This window comes from Nicotiana sylvestris, chromosome 2 (genome assembly GCF_000393655.2).
Source record: "Nicotiana sylvestris chromosome 2, ASM39365v2, whole genome shotgun sequence".
In the NCBI taxonomy this organism is placed as follows: Eukaryota; Viridiplantae; Streptophyta; class Magnoliopsida; order Solanales; family Solanaceae; genus Nicotiana; species Nicotiana sylvestris.
The window spans coordinates 54,684,625-54,706,025 of NC_091058.1; the positions used below are offsets into that span (position 1 = coordinate 54,684,625).

The 21,401-nt window shown below is 36.5% G+C and overlaps 2 protein-coding genes across 4 annotated transcripts in view; both read right to left on the reverse strand.

Annotated features, from left to right (window-relative positions):
- Window positions 1–5,379: 5,379 nt before the first annotated feature.
- On the reverse strand, window positions 5,380–7,995 carry LOC104227467 (cationic amino acid transporter 1-like). The gene is made up of 3 exons (XM_009779709.2): window positions 7,904–7,995; window positions 6,569–7,475; window positions 5,380–6,409 (listed from the first exon to the last, which is right to left on the reverse strand). Exons 2-3 carry the CDS (start codon window positions 7,467–7,469, stop codon window positions 5,508–5,510), a joined length of 1,803 nt encoding a protein of 600 aa, XP_009778011.1. The 5' UTR covers window positions 7,470–7,475; window positions 7,904–7,995; the 3' UTR covers window positions 5,380–5,507.
- A 1,063-nt stretch (window positions 7,996–9,058) lies between these two features.
- LOC104227465 (187-kDa microtubule-associated protein AIR9) overlaps window positions 9,059–21,401 on the reverse strand; it is a 28,617-nt gene continuing 16,274 nt past the window's right edge. For 2 of the 3 annotated variants that reach the window (XM_009779706.2, XM_009779707.2), the window contains 15 exons: window positions 21,159–21,243; window positions 20,996–21,069; window positions 20,805–20,924; window positions 20,285–20,480; window positions 20,047–20,168; window positions 18,553–18,760; window positions 18,217–18,290; window positions 15,841–15,979; window positions 15,202–15,383; window positions 13,907–14,062; window positions 12,853–12,984; window positions 11,866–11,924; window positions 10,473–10,505; window positions 10,250–10,381; window positions 9,059–9,516 (listed from right to left, as the gene is read on the reverse strand). In XM_009779706.2, the coding sequence (XP_009778008.1) occupies window positions 9,340–9,516; window positions 10,250–10,381; window positions 10,473–10,505; window positions 11,866–11,924; window positions 12,853–12,984; window positions 13,907–14,062; window positions 15,202–15,383; window positions 15,841–15,979; window positions 18,217–18,290; window positions 18,553–18,760; window positions 20,047–20,168; window positions 20,285–20,480; window positions 20,805–20,924; window positions 20,996–21,069; window positions 21,159–21,243 (1,889 nt within the window). In that variant the 3' untranslated portion in view covers window positions 9,059–9,339. Of the gene's footprint in view, window positions 9,517–10,249; window positions 10,382–10,472; window positions 10,506–11,865; window positions 11,925–12,852; window positions 12,985–13,415; window positions 13,528–13,906; window positions 14,063–15,201; window positions 15,384–15,840; window positions 15,980–18,216; window positions 18,291–18,552; window positions 18,761–20,046; window positions 20,169–20,284; window positions 20,481–20,804; window positions 20,925–20,995; window positions 21,070–21,158; window positions 21,244–21,401 lie in introns of those variants that run through there. The other variant, XM_009779708.2, reaches the window with a different exon arrangement.

The following is a 21,401-nucleotide window of genomic DNA, read 5'->3' on the forward strand; positions in this document are numbered from 1 at the left end:
TTATTCTAGTTGTCATGATTCATGCAGATGATGTTAGTCCGTGTAGAGACTGTTTCTAACAACAAAGTAGTGAAGGTTGCTGTGTCGGACCTAACACTATCATTCTACTTCTCAGGCACAGCTGCTTTGAATTAACTTAGGAAGAGTTTAACTTCTATGTACTGATAATATAAAAAATATTTACCCAATCAAATCATTTGTTAGGTAATATAGGCAAATTTCTCTGTAAATATTAATTGATAATATGACTAAGACGGGTAAAAGAATTATATAGGTTAAAATTTACAGTATCTTTAGAAAGAACAACCTTGACTAGATCCTTGTCTCTTGGCATAGTCCGAGGATCTGATAATTATTTTCCACAACCCAAAACACAAATCCTCTCTTTGTAAGGTCAACCTCTAAAAAAAGGGGAGGAAAAACCAGCCCAGCCCATTTAACCACTAAAATCGGGGCTTTGCATCTATACCCGCTTTTGGGGTCACAATTGAATCTGTACCTACTTTGCAACAAAAATTGCAAGTCTACCCATTTTATGATCAACTTCAAACTTATCGGGTCTAAAGGTAAAAAAAAATTAATCTGAAGTGAAAAAATTGCCTTCACTGAAATACCACACACCCTTAAACACGGTCATGTTAGTGCAAATCTTGGCTTTGAACATATTTTTCTCACTATTTCATATATATATACTCGATCTTCGACGCTCGAATTCAATCACGACTTAACTATCGAACTTCTACTCAAACTTCAAAAATTTATCTATCTAATTAAGCTCCAAAAATACATCTTATCTTGGATTCTCAACCTACACAACAGGAAACACGTAATAAGTATAAATTATCGATACTTTACCTTAAACACAGTTAAAATGTAGGAAATAATAGGTGCAAAGTAGCCAAAAACTCGTATTTCTAGCCTATCATCACATACTAAACCACTGATCAGTTTTCCCTAATAACCGCGTGTATACCATTAAGAGAGAAACATGAGAGGGCGACCCTAGGGAGATAGATCCATATCTACAGCAAGCACGACCAATTCAACGTGCTACCAACCTAGCGTGGTCTCAGACTCAATATCGTAAATCGCTCGGCGTGATCACAGGCATAGCAGTACAATCTTCCCGGCGTGGTCACAGGCATAACAACATAATTTGCCCAGCATGGCCACAGGCACCCAGCCCAATCATATCACATATGAGCAAATAAACAAGAATAGATGTATGTGATGAATGAACAACAAATCTCATGCTCCTGGACTAGTATAGATGATATGCTAGTGGGCATAACATCCGAAAAATTGAATTCCGAACCGGACCGAATTATTCGGTATTTCGGTATCGATTTTTTGGTTATTCGGCATTTCGGTACGGTCCTCGGTATTGAGGTTTCGATATTTCGATATACCGAAATACCGAACAATTAGAATGGATTGTTAAACATTAGTCTTAATTTTTGTAATAAAAGACAGTAGCTTTTCGTTATGGAATGAGATGTTTGTCCATGATTTCTAGAATATCACGGCAAATTTTGGACAGCTCCTCTTTTACCTTCCGCATATATCCCTTAATCAACTTCACATTGTTCTTGTTTCCATTTGACTCTTCTTTATGCTCAATGGAAGATATAGTACGCCAAGAAACCCTTTAAGCGCCAATAACATTCTTGTAACTAACAGAAAGCATTGAGGGTGTGTTTGGTATAACGAAGATTTTCTTAGAAAACAAGTAGTAATCTTATTTATTTTCCCGTGTTTGATACGCAAATTAAGGAAAATGATTTCTCAAGAGTATTCATAAATAATTTAAATATAATAAACATGAAGCCATAAACTTTCAAACCAACAACCTTCCGAACCCACAAATTTCATAAACATTTGAACCGCTAAACTTTCAAAACCGCAAAATTTCGAACTCGTAAACTTTATAATTTCTAAACTCGTAAAATTCCAAACACATAAATCTCCGAACTCATAATTTTGGAACTTGTAAAATTTTGAGCCTTTAAACCGATAAATAATAAAATTAAAACCGAAAATATATTTAAAAAATATTTTTTTTCGGGGGGGAGGGGGGTGCGGGGCTGGGAGGGAAATGAAAAATAGAAAACAGAAAATACAAAAAAAAAGGTAAAAAAAATTGTGAGGTGGGGGGGTTGGGGGTGGGTGGTGCAGAAAAACGAAAAAACAGAAATTTGAAATTGCAAAAAAAAAAAAAAAAAAAAATTGCGGGGGTGGGGGTAGCAGGTGATAAAGGAAAAACTGAAATTTGAAAAAAAAAACTTTTTTTGGAGAGGGGATGGGGTGGGTTGGTGGGGGTGGGGAAGGTTGAGAAGGAGTTCTGGAAAATGTTTTTCCTTCTCTTGATAAGGAAAATAAATGTTTTCCAAAATATTTAAGCCAACCAAACATGAGAAAATTGAAAAATATTTTCAGAAAAATATTTTTCTTCATACCAAACATACCCTGAGTTTTGCAACTTTCTCCAAATTCTCAACCATTTCTGTGAAGCAGTATGAATCTGAAGTTACCAAACAGAACAATGGTGCAAAAAATTTTATATCTCATTCCCAGTATATAGTTTTGTCTTAGCTTCCTTAATTTTATCATATAAAATGATGCTTGCATGTGAATCAGAATAACCTCCCATGGACGTGTGTTATTCTAATTTTGTATGCTACGTATGTATTTGAGGTGTTTATTTACCGAATTTGGTATGCAAATTACCATTCCTTCACCAGATCAGCAGTGGCATAGTGCCACTACTTGTCACGTAAGATAGGGACGGTGCGATACTGAACCGTACCGAACTGAACAAGAAAATACCGAACCGTACCGAACTACTACTTGGTACGGTATTTGGTATGCATAATTGATATACTGAATACCGAAGTACCGAACCGTAATTCATAAATACCGTACCGAATGCTCACTCCTATGCTAAAGTGTAGGCATGTGCAAAGTGTGCTATCATAACTCAAATCGGCAATTTCATCAGAAAATAGCATTTATCAAGTTCATTCAGAGATTTAACCTCTTTGTAGTCTCAAACATGGCTCAAATAGTTCATAATAATATTACAAATATGCGAGGCATCGTAACTTAAAGCTTAACAATCAATTTTAGGCTTATCATAGCCTAAGCACAACCCGAGCATAGATAACTACCGATGGTGTTAGCACATGGGCTCAAAACCCACGCATGTGCGCACCCATAGCACGTAGCTATCACAAGTAATTCGGCAACTAGTGCCTCAACCAAGTTTAGATAAGATATTTACCTCAAGCAAGCCAAATTACTCCCTTAACAAGCACTTCCCGCACGTATTAACCTCCAGAAGGCTCGAATCTAGCCAAAATAACGTAATACTATCAATAAAAAGCTATAGGAATTGATTCTAAATGATAAAGCTAAGATCTTTAACCAAAATTTAGAAGTCAACCCAAAAAGTCAATCCCGGGCCTACGCCTCGGAACCCTATAAAATTTACAAATTGTGAATACCCATTCAATAACGAGTCCAACCATAATAAAACCATTCAATTCCGACCTCAAATCAACTTTCATAGCTCCATTTTTTATTCTTTTTTTTGCAAAGTTTTCACAAAATCCCCCATTTGTTCACTTTAATCCACTAACTAATGTTAAAACAACGATGGAATCATGATATAACAAAAAAAACCGAGTAAAAAATACTTACCCCGCTCCAAAACGTGAAAATCTCCTCCAAAATCGCCCAAAATCGAGCTCTACAACTCAAAATGTGAAATAATACTCTAACCCACGATTTGGGATTTTAGAACTTTCTGCCCAGGTGCTTAATGCCTACACAAACGCGAAGGCTAAATGCCTAGTGCCCAAGCCGGCCTCATCCTTCTACGCGAATGTGAATACCCTCTTGCGATCACGATGCATAGACCCACTAGACTTTCGCGAATTCATGGCCTTCTTCGCAAACGCGAAGAACAAAACCTCATGCCCCTGAACTACTCTTTGCGAATGCGATCTCCATGTCGCGAACGCGATGAAGACTGCACCAGAAACCAGATCAACGGTTCTATAAGACCGAATTGAAGCCGAACTTTGTCCGAATTAACCCCGAGGCTCTTAGGACCTCGTTCGAATATACCAACATATCCTAAAACACGAGATGAACTTAGTCGAAGCCTCAAATCACATCAAACAATATTGAAATCATGAATCACACCACAGTTCAAGCCTAATGAACTATTGAATTTCTAACTTCTAAAATCGATGCGAAAACTTATCAAACCAACTTCGATTGATCTCAAATTTTGCACGCAAGTCATAAATGATACACCGGACCTACTCCGACTTCCGGAACCAAAATCCGAGCCCCATATCAACAAAGTCAACTCTCAGTCAAACTTCACAATCTTCCAAACCTTCAACTTTCCAACTTTCGCCAATTCAAGCCAAAATGACTTACGGACCTCCAAATCAATATCTGTACATATTTCTAAGTCCAAAATCACCATACGAAGCTATCAGAACAATCAAAACTCCATTCCGGAGTCGTCTACACAAAAGTCAAATTCCTTCAACTTAAGCTTACAACCTTGGGACTAAGTGTCCCAATTCACTCTGAAACATCCCCGGAACCAAACCAACCACCCTGGCAAGTCACATTAGCACAAGTGAACATAGGATGAACAATAAACAAGGGATCAAGGCTACAATAAACAAGACGACCGGCTGGATCGTCACAATAGCATAAAGAATTAAGATTTTCTCCCTTTCCACCTAATTTTTTGGAGTAATTAAATCAGAATTATGGAGTTAAATATGTCTTGCTTTATACTAGGATATTATTAAGATTATATTTTAACATGTATTTCTTGTAACTCTGATGTAAAGATATATTGAGCAAAAGTGATGGGGTTAGGAAAAAGGTCATTATCCCATCTATCCAGCAGCGAAACTATGTATGGCCAAGGGTGGTCAACTGAACACTCTTTGCCGAAAAATTATACTACATATAAGGTAAAATATTATTTATTCTTAATTTAATAAATAGACTTCGGATCCTTGCGTAGTCCACTGGTTAAGGGTGTTCAAATTTTGAGCAGCCTTATTGAATTTCCGGGCTTCTACAGCTATCTACTCAACCATGTGGAAGAGAGACTAGCACAAGTACAAAATAACAGACAACAAAAATTGGCAATACTCTATAATCATGGACAAGGAAACTCTGGTCCAAAAAATCCAACTATGTACTTAATTTGGTTCCAAACATATATAGAAGCAATCCAAGAATAATTCCTACCACACATTACTATATATAGACTGCCCACAATAGTATTTCATCAATTAATCACTGATGTACATTTATTATTTCATGAAGATAAAATCACATCTCTTGAAATAGATCTAATGAAGAAGAAAAGAAGAGGAAACTAATGAGATCAAGATGTCTACTGAAAAAAAAAACACTATTATATCCAAAGTGTATGTCTAGATATAAACCATTGAATCTCATTTAAATGCCTAGTTATTAGCTACTCCAGTTTCACTGGTCCTTGCTGCATTGGCTTCAACATCAGTTATATGAGAAGCATTACTACCAATCTCCTTGGCTGCATCATAGGTAGCATGCAATCCTACAAGCAAGTAGTAAACAAGCAAAATAGCGGTCCAAACTGAAAATCTCACAAATGATGCACCATCAATGGAGCTCATGATGAACACATTAATAGCTACACTAGCAGATGGAATCCATGGCATCAATGGTAATCCCCATACCTTAGGCTTTCGCGCCTTTAGCATTAAATTTAGCCCCAAAGTGGCGAAAAACCAAACTCCAACAGTAATTATGCACCCGAGCCAAGCATTTTCGCTGATTGCCCAACAAACACCTGATCCAATTGAGGACAGTGTGATCACAACCAAGAACAGAATGAGTTTTTTCCTATCAGCATCTGATGTTTCCCCTGACACGTAGTAACGTCTCACTAGAAGTGCTAGGGGAACTAGTGAGAACACAAACAATGTGGCGATTGAAACAAGGTTTGCCAATATGTCAAGACTTGTGAAGAAGGCCATAATGCAATTCGCCGCGGTCATTATAACTGTAGCAGTAACAGGTGTCCCGGTCTTTTCACTAATTGCAGCAAGAAATGGAGGGGCCATATGGGTTCTTGCAATGTGTGTAAAATACCTAGCTTGACTAATTATGTTGGCCAGCAAAACTGTTGTCATCCCCTTCAAAGCCCCAAATGCAACTATGTACTTTGCCCAATTCATCCCTACTGCTTGGAAGGCAATGGTAAATGGGGCATCAACATCTACTTGATTAAAAGGTTGCATTAGGCACAACGTCGCGGCTAGGAGGCAATATATTGTGATAATAACCACCATCGAACCTATTAGACCCAGAGGGATATCCCTACCTGCAGTGGCGTAGCCAGAAATTTAAGTAAAGAGATTCAAAAACCTATAAAAGTATCACACTTAGAATATGAATGTTAAGGGGATTACACATAGTAATTTTTCAGCTACAGGTATTCAATTGAACTCCCTTCACAAAAAGTAACTACGCCCTTGCCTACCTGGATTCTTAATCTCTTCCCCAAGAGTTGCGACACCATCAAATCCAACATAAGCAAAGAAGAGCATAGCTGCTGCTTTCAGGACGCCACGAGCACCATAAGGTGCAAAGCTTGAATAATTAGCCACATTCGCCTTAGATAGGCCAGCAACAAGTATAAAAACCATGACAATTATATGTACTATGGTCACAAATGAATTAAAACGCGAGGACCCTTTCATGCTCAAGGATGCACCTACACAAATGACCATTGAGACAACAATTGCTATAGGATCTAAGTGGTTGTAACCCTCAGCAAGACTCGAGACATTGATACGGAAATCATCAGGCTTGTGATTGCATAAAGTCGCAAAATAGGAAGTCCAAGATCGCGCAACACTAGCACCACTCACAATGTACTCAAACAGAATGTTCCCTGCAGCAATGAAAGCGATGAAATCGCCAAGTTCCACTCTCAGATATGCAAATGAACCACCAGCAACAGGGAGTTCAACTGAGAATTCAGTATAGCACAACACAGAAAGCAGAGCAGAGATGCCTGATATAACATAGGACAGTAAAACAGCAGGGCCAGCAATGTTTTTAGTAGCTTCACCAGTAAGTACAAAAACTCCAGCACCCATTACTGCACCAATACCAAACCAAATCAAATCAAACCAATTCAATGATTTCTTCATCTGATGCTGGCTACGATCACGCACTTCATGGAGCTCTAATTGGTCCGAAGATCGAGACAATATGCGGTCTTTAAGCCGTGTTTTTGTTTCACGTAATGCTTGTGCATAACTTCCCCAGCTCGTGAACGATTCCTCTGGCAAAAAATCATCTTTGCTGCATCCACAGCCCCTCTTCTTCAGTGTATTATGCCTTTGATCAACATTTTCACTAATGTTATTAACCATTTTGTCCTGCAAATTATGAATAATAAAGTGCTAGTCATAATATTTTAAGTACCAATATTTCCCTTGAATTTTATATCAAACTTAATTTAACTCTAATCTCTGTTGAAAGATATAGTTACATTTTCACAGAAACTTATAAGTGATCATATGGATGTATTATTGATAAACAATCATTTCTCCACTTAAAAAGTAGTATGTACTATAAAAATTAATCATGTGCTTAATGGGTTATCAATTCTTCTCTTTAGCGAAGGTTTAATGGAAACGGTCTCTCCAGACCCCACCTGCGTGATTCAACTGGATTTTTTGTTGTTGTTAATGAGTTATCAATGTTAACTATAATTAAGACCTATTTAACAATATATTTCAAAATTCACCGATTAATACATTAAGTCAAACGAAATTTATAGAGAAGAGATCACACTCAACAAAACCTGGTTTAATATTTGAAAAGATAGTGAAATGTTGTGTTCCTCTAATCTTCCGCCACCTTCTGCTTGTCACTCAAATGCTTGCACTACATTCTTCTTCACCTTTTAGTTTTCATGAAAATATTTAGTGTTTAAAGCTTTTCTGTTAAAGAAAATATAGGGAGAGTCAGAAAAATAGAAAATACCCAACAGGATTTATCTTTCAAACGTGCATGCTTATCCAAATCAGAGTTAATTAGTTAGGGATTCAATCCAGTTGATGCGCTAAGATTCACTAAAATAAAAGTCAAAAAAATTACAATTTGTTGAATTTAACTTTGTTCCGTGTCATCACGGTGAAGGTAGTTTTGGTTTCACTTTAACTGCCCTCACATATTAGTGAATTCCTAATCCTTTCTTTTATGGGAAAAGGGGCAAATGCGTCCCTGTATCATTAAAAAAAATTAAGCATTTTTAACCTATTTAGATTATCTCTAACTAATATTATCCTGTCGTTAGGAAAAAGTCTCATTTAAACATTATGTATGTTTCTTAGTATTTTGAATCGCCTTTTGAGTCAATCAAATAGAAATAATAGTCAAGATTGCATATTATACTTGATCTAACTACGCTTGTACTACAATTTAAATCAAAATGTCGCTAATAAAATTTCCTGCACTTCTATTTCCTAAAATCTTACTGGCATTTACCTTCTACTTCTTTATAGCACGAAGAATAAACCTACAAAACTAGCAAGTGTAAAACCTCAATCAAAAGTTAGCTTAGTAGGTTAAAGGGAACAAATCTATTGTCATTCAATTTATAAAGATGATGACTAGAATGCGTCTTTAAAAAAACATACTTGTAAGAATCTGGTATTTATGTGAAAATAGTATGACTGCTAGTACGAAAAGTATGGTTGTCGACCAAATTTATTGTTCTTCTCCCAAAATGATGCTTTTTCAAGGGTCAGTTTGCCTGGATTTTTAATTCATTCATCATGTCAAAAGGAAATATTAACATTTAATATTTTTATTATTGATGAGAGCATCTGAAAAAGTTTACCCACGAGAGCAGAATTAGAATTTTGGGGCTGAGTTGTGCCCCCTATTGTACGTTGCATAACGAACGAAATGGCACACCACAGATTTTGCTGCACTGCTGAAGTGGAATGCGACATACAAATAAATAACACTAAAATAAATTGTAAATATCATACATACACAAATCGAGGTTTCTTCATATTTTCATGCACAAGGGGTATTTACTAGACAACACCAGACTATAATTAACTAACTATATAATAATGATAAACAAATGAAATAAGCAGAGACAGAGCAGAAGAAAAAACCTCACCAAAAAAAAAATGAAACAAATATTTAAAACCAACACCAAAATAATGGGGCTAGACAACACAAAAGACCAATTGATGTACAAAAAACACAATACTATGATGGATGCTAGGTCTCTATCTTGAGAAGGGAATTGAGTGATGTACTGTTAAATCTCTGTGCAAGACCTCGGATGACAAGGACTACAATGTCACGGAGATGTCGCGTTTGTACCAGTAAATCCACTTCATTATCACTGTCCACCACAATCCTCAGCCGATGTTGATCATTTCGGAATAGCTCCACCTGTACAATGACATGAATCTGGAGTTAATCTTAAGCATCTACCATTTATGTCATACATTTCCCACAGCATCCTAATAGCACACATTCTAGATTGAAAACAAACCTATACGGTAATGTATTAAACTAGTAGGTACCGGGTAACTCTGTCCAATATGGTTTAGGCAGATAAGAAGAAACGACCTATTAGTTTTTGTCTCTACTGAAATTCGAACCCTAGTCTCTAAGATCTGCCCAAATTTGGGAAATTTCACTGCCCCCTGACTTACAGGCCAACTGAACTTGGCGCTCCAGAGTGGATCTTTAGGACCCAATAAATAGGGTACCACCCCATGCCCGTGACCCAAGTAACCACAAGTCTGAATGAGCAACAGTGAAGGTTTACTGTCCAAGAGAGTATCCTAGTGTGGTCTAGTTAGTTTGTAGTTTGCCTTGTAAGTCCAACGTTGTGTGGAAACATATATCAACACAAAATTGTTTTCCGAGCTCCCAAGTCTTCTCTACTAGCTTCATTTCCTTCTTCACATAATCATAGTGTGGTAATGATCAAGCCACATTTCGGGATACAGCTGAACCTAGGGTCTAACAAGAGGACAGTCGGCTTGGGTGGCGTACGTGGAGCTAGAACAAGTTTACGCCCATGATAAAGTGGAAGAATGAAAAGGATTGCAAAGGTATATGCCCAATACCAATATTTAGAACAGAAACCGAGAGTCTCAAAGATAGATATACTTACATGGAATGGAGGCGCATATGTTCCCCGAACCTCAGTTGTGGGAAAAGAAGTCTTAGAACCAGGTTTCACTACCTTTACCCTCTTTCTGTTGACTTCCAGAATTCTTCTTTCAAGATTCCCCATTCCTGGAACCTGCATAGTTAAACCATAAGAAGTTTATCCTTTATCTATCTTACTATATGATTGGAAACTGAAACAAAATAATGAATGAAAAAGAACTAACTTTCTTCGTAGATTGATCCTTGTCACACAAGGCCTGCAATAATAACATCAAGTAATTTATGTTAACACGCTGAAAATAAGAGCACAGGGAAATAATATCATGCTAGGGCTGGGAGAAGATGTAAACAGGATGATTAATATTCTTTTATTGATAAGGTAGTTTTATTAATGAAGCACAGTACTAAGATAGTACGGTGGAGATACAAAAACCAGAATAACTGGCCAGGGATCCTATTATAGCTGCAAGAACCCAGAAAACGTAAACTGATTAATATATTGCTGCAAAAAATTATATATTGCAGCAAGCATAAACAACTGATCATGAAATGTGACACCAAACTAATTTAAACTTCAAAGACGCAGCTTGATGCAAGTTATGCACCAAGCTTATTTGACTTCAATAAGTGCTAAACAGACAGACAGACAGACAGACAGACAGGTTGCATTTCTCCGGAGACTCTCCACTTCCACGCCTTACTGAAAAACTAGATATAAACAACCAATTACAAATTTAAATCAGAACATATCACTGCTTTGGCCAATCTACAGCATATTTGATTAGGGAACTTGAAGCGCTTTGCATGCAAGCAAACGTCGGACGATTACATTCATCTTAAGAAACTTAAACATCCTTTAACCAAATTAAATGTCATATTTTATTCTTCGTTATTTTGTAGATAATAGATGAAAACATATATTAACTCAAATTAAGCCGTGGAATGCCTGGAAAACTTCTCTTGATACTCTAATATGTTTATAAGATACTTATCTTTTGATACTCCAAAATATTCATAAAGAGTACAAATGATTTTAAGACGTGCAGAGATAGGCACAGCATACACTAGCTGGTCGAATGTTCCATCGATGCAAAGACGGACAGTTGTAAGACGGTATTGAGTGAGTGAAATAGGTTTCATAAAGCAAACATTCATTCCCAGAATATAATCACAATTACAGCCAATGTACAAAAAAGAGGCATTATACAGGCTTTATCACAGCCCCCGCCTTCTTTTATCATTTTCCCTTGCAGTTTTTTATTTATGCAGCTCAATCTTAAGTAAGTTTAAGAAGTTAGGGAGCAGATATATATATATTTTACTATACCAATATATAAAATAAGCTTGACGCAATATTTAAATTCACCCTATCTTAAGGCTTAAGCTATTTCCAAGGAGACATTTATTTACTTTTATAGAATGTTTAACACCTATTCAAGACTTTAAGTATGGCGTAATAGCTAGTGGACCACAAGCAACTTTAATTCGACAAAATCCCAAACTTCCAAACATTCTTATGGACTTGCATTAAAACAGGGTGTCATAGGGAAGTTCAAAAGATGAAAAAGAGCCATCACACAACAAGGTCTGGGAAATAATTTTAAGAGATAAAATCACCTCAAACTTCACGGATCCAATCTCAAGCTTCTGCTTTACTTCTTTAAGAACATCAGGCTCTGCAATGAGGAAAAGAAAAAGAGAAAAAGTCAAGCATGAACAGTTGAATAAGAAGAAACAAAGCCACACTGCTCTGGAGGAAAAAAATTCTTTGCATCAAACTTTGCTCAGATAATAACCAGCCACTAGCGAACTACCTTACATATGCATATTGAGTTAGCCCAAATCATAAAGATAATAAAGAAAAGAGCAAACACATAAATGCATTTACCATTGACATATTTTCTTCCATTGTTCTGTAGGTTGTGAATTTACCAAATGTCCACCCAGACACTGGAGTCAAACTTCATGAGAATGACCAAGGTTATGTTGGAGTACTGCCTAATCAGATACTTAAATTACAAATGATAGACTGCTTAATATCAAGATGACATTTATGGAGCAAAAGGCGAAAGGAAAAGTCCGTGACCTTGTTTACATGCTAATACTCCAAAGTGTCCTTCCAATAACAAATAGACATTTGGATGACTCTTTTTCCCCTTCTTGGAGAACTAAGTGGGTCCTTAAAGAGTCAAAGTTGCTTGCTTAACATTGTAATCCTACCTGTTTCACCAATAATGTTTTTTACACCTAAAGAACATGTTCAGTATACTAAATTGAATGGGCCGACAGAACAAAGAGAATCTGCCAGATCTCAATGGAGAAAGTATTTGATTAACAAGAATGCACAGGTTCAGCAAGAAAAATGTTGCTTATGTGATTGAAAACATCAAGTATCTACAGCTATCACCCATCATCAACAACTTACACTAATTAGAATTATATTCAACAACTAGAGATAGACGGAGAGATACAGGAAATAATAACTACACTCCTAAAAGGAAACGAAAAGGAACTCAACTAATAAAAAGATTCTTCATAAAATTAACAAAAGAAAAAGGAATTCATTATAAAATTACTGTATGGAGGTTTGTCACAATGGTTTACCAATTGAAATTGGATCTGTAGAAGCAGAAACAGGATGCCCCTCAACTCCATCTTCTCTTACTGGTGTATATATCACAACCAGCCTATAGCCGACGTCATCAACATTAGCTTCATACATTCTTCCTGTCTCCCCTGCAACAAAACCATTTTCTTTCAGAAAGTTCGTATCAACTTCTCACGGTGCTATGCATAAATGAGATTTCCAAATGTGAAGGACCAAAAATTAAAAATTTTAAACACGGATTCCCCCATTATTTGGTATTGGCACAAACTTGTTCCTACACCAAAGGTTAATCGCTTAAAAAGAGACAAGGTAATAGTCTAATAGATTGATAGTTTGACTTGTCTAACAGATATGAGCCACTATGCTTGTCTCAAAACTCTGATGCAAGTAAAACAAATGCAGTGAAACCTCATATATGATCAGCAAAACACTAAATTTGATTTACCCGGTTTTCACCCCCCCCCTCTTTATGCTTTTCTTGTTCTTATTGGGTGATTAATGGGAATTTATACTTAAAAACAAATAGATGCAAAAGATGAATCACCAAAGAATACCTTGAGAGTTATTAAAACCTCAAATTTACACAGCTCGTACAACACATATAACATTGGAAAGGTCAAGACCTTTAGTTCCCTTAACTCCTCAAACATATTAAGATCAGAGGAACCTTGCTGTCAAACAGTTAGAAATTTGCATCAGAACAACTTGCTTCTTGCTTTACTCTTAAGACAGTAATTTATGTTTGGACACAACCGGGTGGTAGGAAGATATGTTGTAAAAGATTCTGAACCATGGAAAAACTACTTGTCCGTACTATCTATCATGAGAGTATAGTTACCGCAAAATGAGAAAATGGAAGACAATGATACAAGAGGAAGTCACTTTTGAGAGGAAAATTTATCAAATAGTAGGTGAGGAGAAAAGATAGTAAAAACTAATTAGAACCGGACGGTTCAGCCAATCTAATCATTTTGGATATGTTAATTGAGCAACTCTTAAATGAATAAACAGAGTTAAGAAACCAAAATCAGATGGAACAATGTAGCATACCAGGAATTGAAATGAGGTCAGGACTTCCAACCATAGATCTAAGCCACTGAATTCTACTTTTTCCCTCCTTTCCGCCACTATAAACACCACGAACAGCATACAGATTGGTGTGAAAACCTCTACCTTCAATTTCCAGCTTATCCATCCTAGGGATGCCTGAGATGAAGCAGATTCATTAATCAACTACTAAAAATTGAATTATATGAAACTCTTAAAATTACCCAATGAACACAATGTAGCGATGCTAGGGAACAAGAATAATTTCATGATACATTAAAGCTAAGATGTCAATAACAAGGAAGAACATGGGGGTGATTCCTTCACATGAAGAGGTGCAAAACATACAAGGATGGGCCTCAAGTCAATTATGAAACAACCCGTCATAAAGGGAGGGCAAAAAAGGGCATCAAGCAAAGGACAATAGCAACTTTATATTGGCCTGGTTATAGGCTAAATTTTACTTATCCAGAATTTAGAAATATATGAGTAAAGGGAATTAAAGAAATTCAATGTGCTAAAACTACGTTTAAGTATCTGTCTGGAAATAATTAATTAAACTCCAGCAGAGGTCAGCATTAATGATAGTATTTATAATGACATACAAGAAATCTGCAGAAAAAATTACTAAAAAGCAGGTCAATTTTAGGCTCTGCTATACGAAGTAATAAATTTACACTAACATAGTGAAACAAAGAAAAGATCAGTCATAAGCTGCTGATTTTCTAGGAGGATCTTCCCAAGCATACTGAATTAACAGTGAGAAGCACTCAGCTCTTGTAGCAAATGGAATGCTGGAATAAGGTAACCAACATAACTCCACTTCCACGAAAAAGAGTGAAGGGTAAACAATAGAGCAACTCATTGATTTCCGTACATCCTTTGGATAAAGTATAAATCATTGATTGTTTTTATTCGGAATGGAAAGTTAAAAAAAAGATACACTTTGTTCTTTCTGTCTAAATCACTGGGGGCTGGAAAAGCGGACCTTCCACTTTTACTTGCCCACTTTCCTCTTCTCGAACTAACCAAAGACAATTCATGGTGATAGTGAGTGATTGCACTTCTTTGAGCATACATCTCATACAAACACCAGCCACAACCAAATTTAAAATTAAAAGGAAGGAAGGAATTCCAAACATAGAGCATCAAAATACAATCTGCAACAAATTCATGCCAAGTGAGGTAGGTCAGTAGAGGACCATTCCACATACGGCAATAATGAAGTACATTTTACCATCCAGCATTTAATGTCTTAAAGTATCTATAAGTGGAAACTAAATTTGAAGCTAGAATACCTGGTGAAACTGAAGGAGTTTCGGCATACACAGGATCACTTGACCTTCCAAAAACATCAGACACAATGCATTCACATCTCAGAGAGCGACCTATGTCCTCAAATCGTAACCTGTAGGAGCAAGAATGCTGTGATGGTAATGGCTCAAAGGACTTATTATTTCCTGTTTCAGTCGAAATGAACCTGCAGCAGCCAATAAAATATCAGAAGCTTCTCAATGTACTCATAGAACCTTCAGAAGCAATGCAATCTTTGGATTATGCTAGACAACTTAATAGCAGTTTGCATTCTTGGATGCAATAAATTTTTCATAGGGTGTAGAAGTAAATCATATCAGGATAACACCAACTATCTGAGCTTTCGCATATCTCAGTTTTGAAGCTAGATATTTAACCAGCTTACCCAACATTATTTCCTGAGATCCAGATATTGAACCGATATCCGTCACAAAATAAGAGGAGCAGCTTTTGGTTCCTTTTTTTCGAGTATAAGAAAAGTAGCAAGTGTGGTAACAAAAATCATCTCTATATTATAGCTGTTGTTCTAACTTCACATAAAATAATGTCGGTAAAGAATAATCAGCCATTAACGAAAAACGGTTGATTGCCAGCATATCCAGATGATGAGAACAGAGAAGTACCATGTATATTTGATGTCCTTCTTATACTTTAACCATACACGCTCTTGACTTTCACTCTTTGGAATGACTTCAATAGCAGTTAGTATGTCCCCTTCAACAGCTTTCCCAGTTAGAGCCAGTGTCTCAATTCTTGGAATATCTGTGGACGTAGTGTGTTACTGTCAGGAGATTATATGGGTATATGTTTCACAAGCATTGAAAGGACAGTATTCTAGATAGTGCACGGAAACATTCTAGATGAAGCATGCTCTACAGACAAGCAGAACCACTTAGGAACATTTGCTGATCTGATCATTTGACTGATTATAAATAGTTGGACTATTGGAGTTGTAGAAGATTGAGAAACTCTTCTTTTTTTAGATTATCACATTGGTTGAGGGAGTTAGTTGTTGTCTTCTTATACGGTCTTGGCAAATATCACCCCATGAGCTAGCTTTTGGAGTTGAGTTAGACTTGAAGGTCCATCTTTCTTAACATGTTATCAGAGCCAGACACATTCCTATTGGTTTGCTAGCCTCCACGACAAATACCTGAAGTGCATTGTGCTTGGAAACTCTAGATGTATGAACTTGCTCACATTGTAGACCACAATAAAGACCCACTTTTATTTAGTTTAGGCTTTTCCTTGTTTTGAAGTATTTTGGACTTGGGCTTTAGCCCGTTGAGCTTAGCATCACCGTAAATAGAAAGCCATTGACACATGAGCTATTTTTATTTATTTTAAGCTTTTCCTTGTTTTGATGTCTTTTGGAATTGGCCTTATCCCATTGAGCTTAGCATCACTGTAAATAGAGAGTCTATTAGTTTATGATGGATTGTTGATGAAGAACTCTCTTGAGATCCCTTTGTGAGATTGTCCTATTCCTCTTCAATTGAACCTCTCTTGAATTCTTCTAGCAAGTATTCATGTATGAATTCAATTTCTCTTCCCCCTTGGTTTTATTCTTGTGATTGAATGCTAATTAGTATGTTACAAGTCTATACTTGTGGTTGACTAGTTGCTTCCTTTACTAGAATCTGTCCTTTCTTTCTAAATTCTATCTCTAATTTCTATCGCCTTCTAGTTTTTCATTTCCTTGTGTTTAAAAAAAATGGATAAGTAATCAAAGAATTTTTTCATCAAAGATTTTTTTGATAAGTAATAAAGATTTCATTCCTTGTGTTAACTCCATCGTCAGCTGTGGAAGTAGAAGAGACAGTAGCAGACCATGAACTTTAAAGTTATAGATGCTCCATTGTTTGTAACATAAAGTTGCTATCAACCATATAGTATAAATGCAGGGATAAAAATTATACAAGCAAACTACAATTAATGTTTATCAATACAAAAGAAGATCATTCGATTCATAGTTGTCTTCGAAGAGGATTTTATATTTCCTAAAACAATAAATATCACTAGCTTGTGCAAGTAAATGGGTTTGCGGTTATACTGCTCTAGCCATTAGACATCCTTGCTTGGTGGCTAGTGTCTTTGTGTTTGTAAAAGGGGCAAAGAAAAAGAAGAGTCGGGTTTCATCACTTTGTGGCGAAAGAGGGACAAAAAGGGAAAATGAAGGGAAAAACGGGAAAGAAGGAAAAGCAAAAAAATGGGAAAGAAGGAAAAGCAAAAAAAAAAGGACAGAAAAGAAGAATCAGCCATGAATGAAGAAAAGGACAAAAAGAAGATCTAACCATGAAAAAAGTTTATTCAAACAGGAATTGAACCCTGAACCCAGAGGTAGTTGCACCTCATATTTCTGTCTGTTAACCGTTGTAACATTTGTCTATCGAAGATCATGGGTGCTCGCTTATTTATATATCCATTTCTTACTAAATACATATATAAAGATCTAAAGTTTAAGTTGGAGATTGTGAGTGCTTGAGCACTGGCCGGTGACCATGTCGGTTCACCGCTGAGAAGAGATTTGATTAACCAACAATGTACAAGAGGGCTCCTTCTAGAGGAGTTTTATGCTACGTACAACATGATAGGTAAGACTTCTCTATTGCCTAACAAGATAGTAAATATATTATAACTAAATAGAGAACATCCTAACATATCCCATCGACTACTATAATATTTTTCTTACTCAAATTCAATGAATCTAGACATGTGTGAACCTCAACACATGCTCTTTATATTCACCACCTATAAAAACGTCCGCCGTGCATTTATCAACTCACCAGTACATTGTTCTCTTATCTTTATTTCTCAATTACTTCTAAACTCCGGTGTAATGTCCCACAGTGGCACCACAAAATTTCAATCATGTGAAGGTGAAGAGTGGCAGTGTCTATCTCAAACTAGTACAAAATGGAACTCATTCATAAGGACCTAGGAATGATGGCATACAATAGACTTCTTTTTCATTTCAGATTCTATGATCAGGCAAATACCTGGGAGAATCACATGAGTTGGCTCGGATAACCTGAGTTCTCCAATGACTGAATCTGAACGAACTGGTGTATATCTGCAAATTTTGGGTAACATGTTTTAGAAAGAAAAAAAAACTACACATGCACATCACTTCTTTAAAGTTTTTAGTTTTCCATTTGTCATTTGTTTATTTTTATTTTTATTTTTATTTAACAAGATTATTCAAGCAATAACAGAAGAAACATTCAGGCAGAGGACAAGGAATTAATCTGCATCTATAAGCATCAACTACTATGCGCTCGTATCTCACAACATAACACTTCAAAAGCCAGCCAAAATATTAGAGAAGATGTTACCCAAAAAGCAAACGACAATTGTAATCTTCATCTACAACTTCATAAGTTTTAGAACATGCTCCATTGATGAGAGTGATTGTTCCCTCATCAGTTTCTCTATACCAGCTAAACAAGCTTGATCCTTCATGACCACCGAAATACACTCCTTCCCCAAGGAAAATACTTGATGAGAGCTCCTTCACGCGAACATTAGAAACTACTGGAAAAGCTGCCACACAATTCACAATACATGTTCAGTACAACTTTAAAATAAGCAAATACTCCCTACGTTTCCTTTTATATGCATTCTTTCCTTTTTAGTCTGTCCAGAAAAGGAAGGCACCTTTATTTATTTGGAAACTATTTAACTTTGAACTTCTTATTTTACCCTTATTGACATGCTCTTATAGCCAAAGAAATGTAATGGCAAATTTAGGACGACAAGTTCTACAAGTAATTTTGGTATGTGCCAAAAGTCATTATTTCTGAAAATTCGAGACCACTAAACCATCGCCATATAAAATGAAGAGGAGGGAGTTTCAAGCATCATATAACCAATAGCAAGCATAATCCTTCTTGAAAGGGAACATGCTATTAATTCAGAACTCAGCACATCTTGTCAGGAGCTATAATATAAATTTCATATAAACCTCGAGTATACAGTTAAAGAAACAAGAAATCCTAAACCTTTAATAGGAAGCTCCATAGAATATACTATCTCATATTATAGAGTTAACAATTTCACTGCAAGATCATACGGAGTTAAATCTTATTATAAGAGGTTATTAGTGAGAGAGGAACGCATTTTCCCTCATTACTCTATTTGGATTCCCAGAGCACCAAGAAAGGTGTGTTTCTTTGCGTGGTTGGCGGCGAGGGGAGTGATTTTGACAGCGGTAAATCTGAGAAAGAGAAGGATCACCTATGTTAGTTGGTGCTTCATGTGCAAAAGCTCGGGCAAAGATGTAGATTGTCTCCTATTGCATTGTCAAGTGGCTAATCGTTTGTGGAGGTCGATGTAGATTGTCTCCTATTGCATTGTCAAGTGGCTAATCGTTTGTGGAGGTCGATCCTTAATTTGTTTGGAGTGCAATGGGTGATGCCGGGTACAGTGAAGGAGGCATTGCATGTTGGGCTCAGATGAGCAGAAAGAGAAGTCCAAGGGCATGGAGTGTTGCTCCCTTAGCAACCATGTGGGTTATATGGAGAGAGAGAAATAGGAGGACACTTGAAGGGGTGGAACAAGATTTTGTAAAATTGCAAAGTAGTCTTTTGTTCCTAATTTCTTCTTGGTGTACTCATGAGGTCCCTATTTGTATAGAGGATTGGATCTCTTATGTTGAGAACCATATTTTGGTATAGGTTCTCTCTTTTTGGTATACGGCTTGTATACATACGGGGTTAGTCCCCAATTGTTAATAAAATTATTTACCTTATCAACAAAAAAACATACGGTGATATCAGTAATGGGGAAGGGAGAGAAATATCTACTCAGGAGTACGAATCAAGGTCTACCTGGAGAGACTGGAAACTCGCAAACTGATGCTAATGGGTTCCCAGATTTTCCATCGATACGAATTGGCAGCCAATATAATGCCAAGTATGCTCCCACATCTTCAAGCAATGGCTTATATGTTCTGGAAAATACATATTCAAAAAGGATTACTAGCACCATAGAGAAACTTTTTGAAGTTTTTTCAGTTTCTCTCAACAAGTAGGCAAAGTTATTATTATTACTCGTACGAAGACTTACAAAGTCCTTGCACAAACATGTGCATCCTCTGTAACGCTAGGCGAGTCCAGCAGAGCAGATTCATGAAGCTTATTCTTACTTCTATACCAAACATATTCACCACCACCTTCTTGTCCTCCAAAGTATCTCCGCTTGGGAACTATTGTCTCCCCCTCGCAGCATTCAGGAATTGACAGTTCAACACCAATTGGGTCTCCTATCTCAATGCAAGGTCAATTTCAGGTAGAAATACTTCATATAATGAAATCAATAGCAGAAGAAAAAGTGCATAGTTAAACAATGTAATTATGGAGGTTAACTGAACGGAGCAACACAACAAAATAATGCAGGGTTAAGCTGTTAAAAGTTCGTGAAGATAAAAAGCTGTTAAAAGTTAAAACATTTGAGATAATTTCATATTCTAGCTAATCTGCTAGTGTCAACCCGGTATCATGACTTACCAAAGATATGTTATTTGGTTAGAAAGATTGGCATGCAGTGCCTTTTCTAATAAAAGATTATGTAGGAGCAAACAACATACCAGGAGCTACTTGGCAAGATAATATGCTCCTACAGCTTCCTTTTAATGCATCTTTGCGGATCGGCGTATAAATAAGCTCAATGCATTTATCGACATCCTCAAGAGTCAAATCCAGAAACTCTGCCAATAAACTGAGTTACTCGCCACATTTTTGCACTCTTAAAATAAAATATAATAATATATATCCCTACCACCACAGCTAATTTTGTCTTTGACACCATCAGGGTTCACTCTAAACCATTCATGTAGGCACTCTCCCTTCTCCCTGCATATGAACACTTTCAACTTCGGACCAAACTAAAATGAATTTAGAAACTCAAGCTCTAGATGGATGATTTTAATATATAACCATACCCTCCACTATAAGATGCAAGGAAGCTCACACGTTCTCCTTCAACCAAAGATCCTTGAAATTCAAGTGAATGGCAAGTCGGTGGCCCTGCAGTGAAGTTTTTTAGATATACCTCATCTCTAAATATAATTTTGAACTTAAAAAAAAGGGTAATCAGCATGGTTGCATGTCTGTTTTAAATAACTAGCAAACTGAAAGTAATCTTGTTACGTAAAAAATAAAAATAAAAATAAAAAAGTAATCTT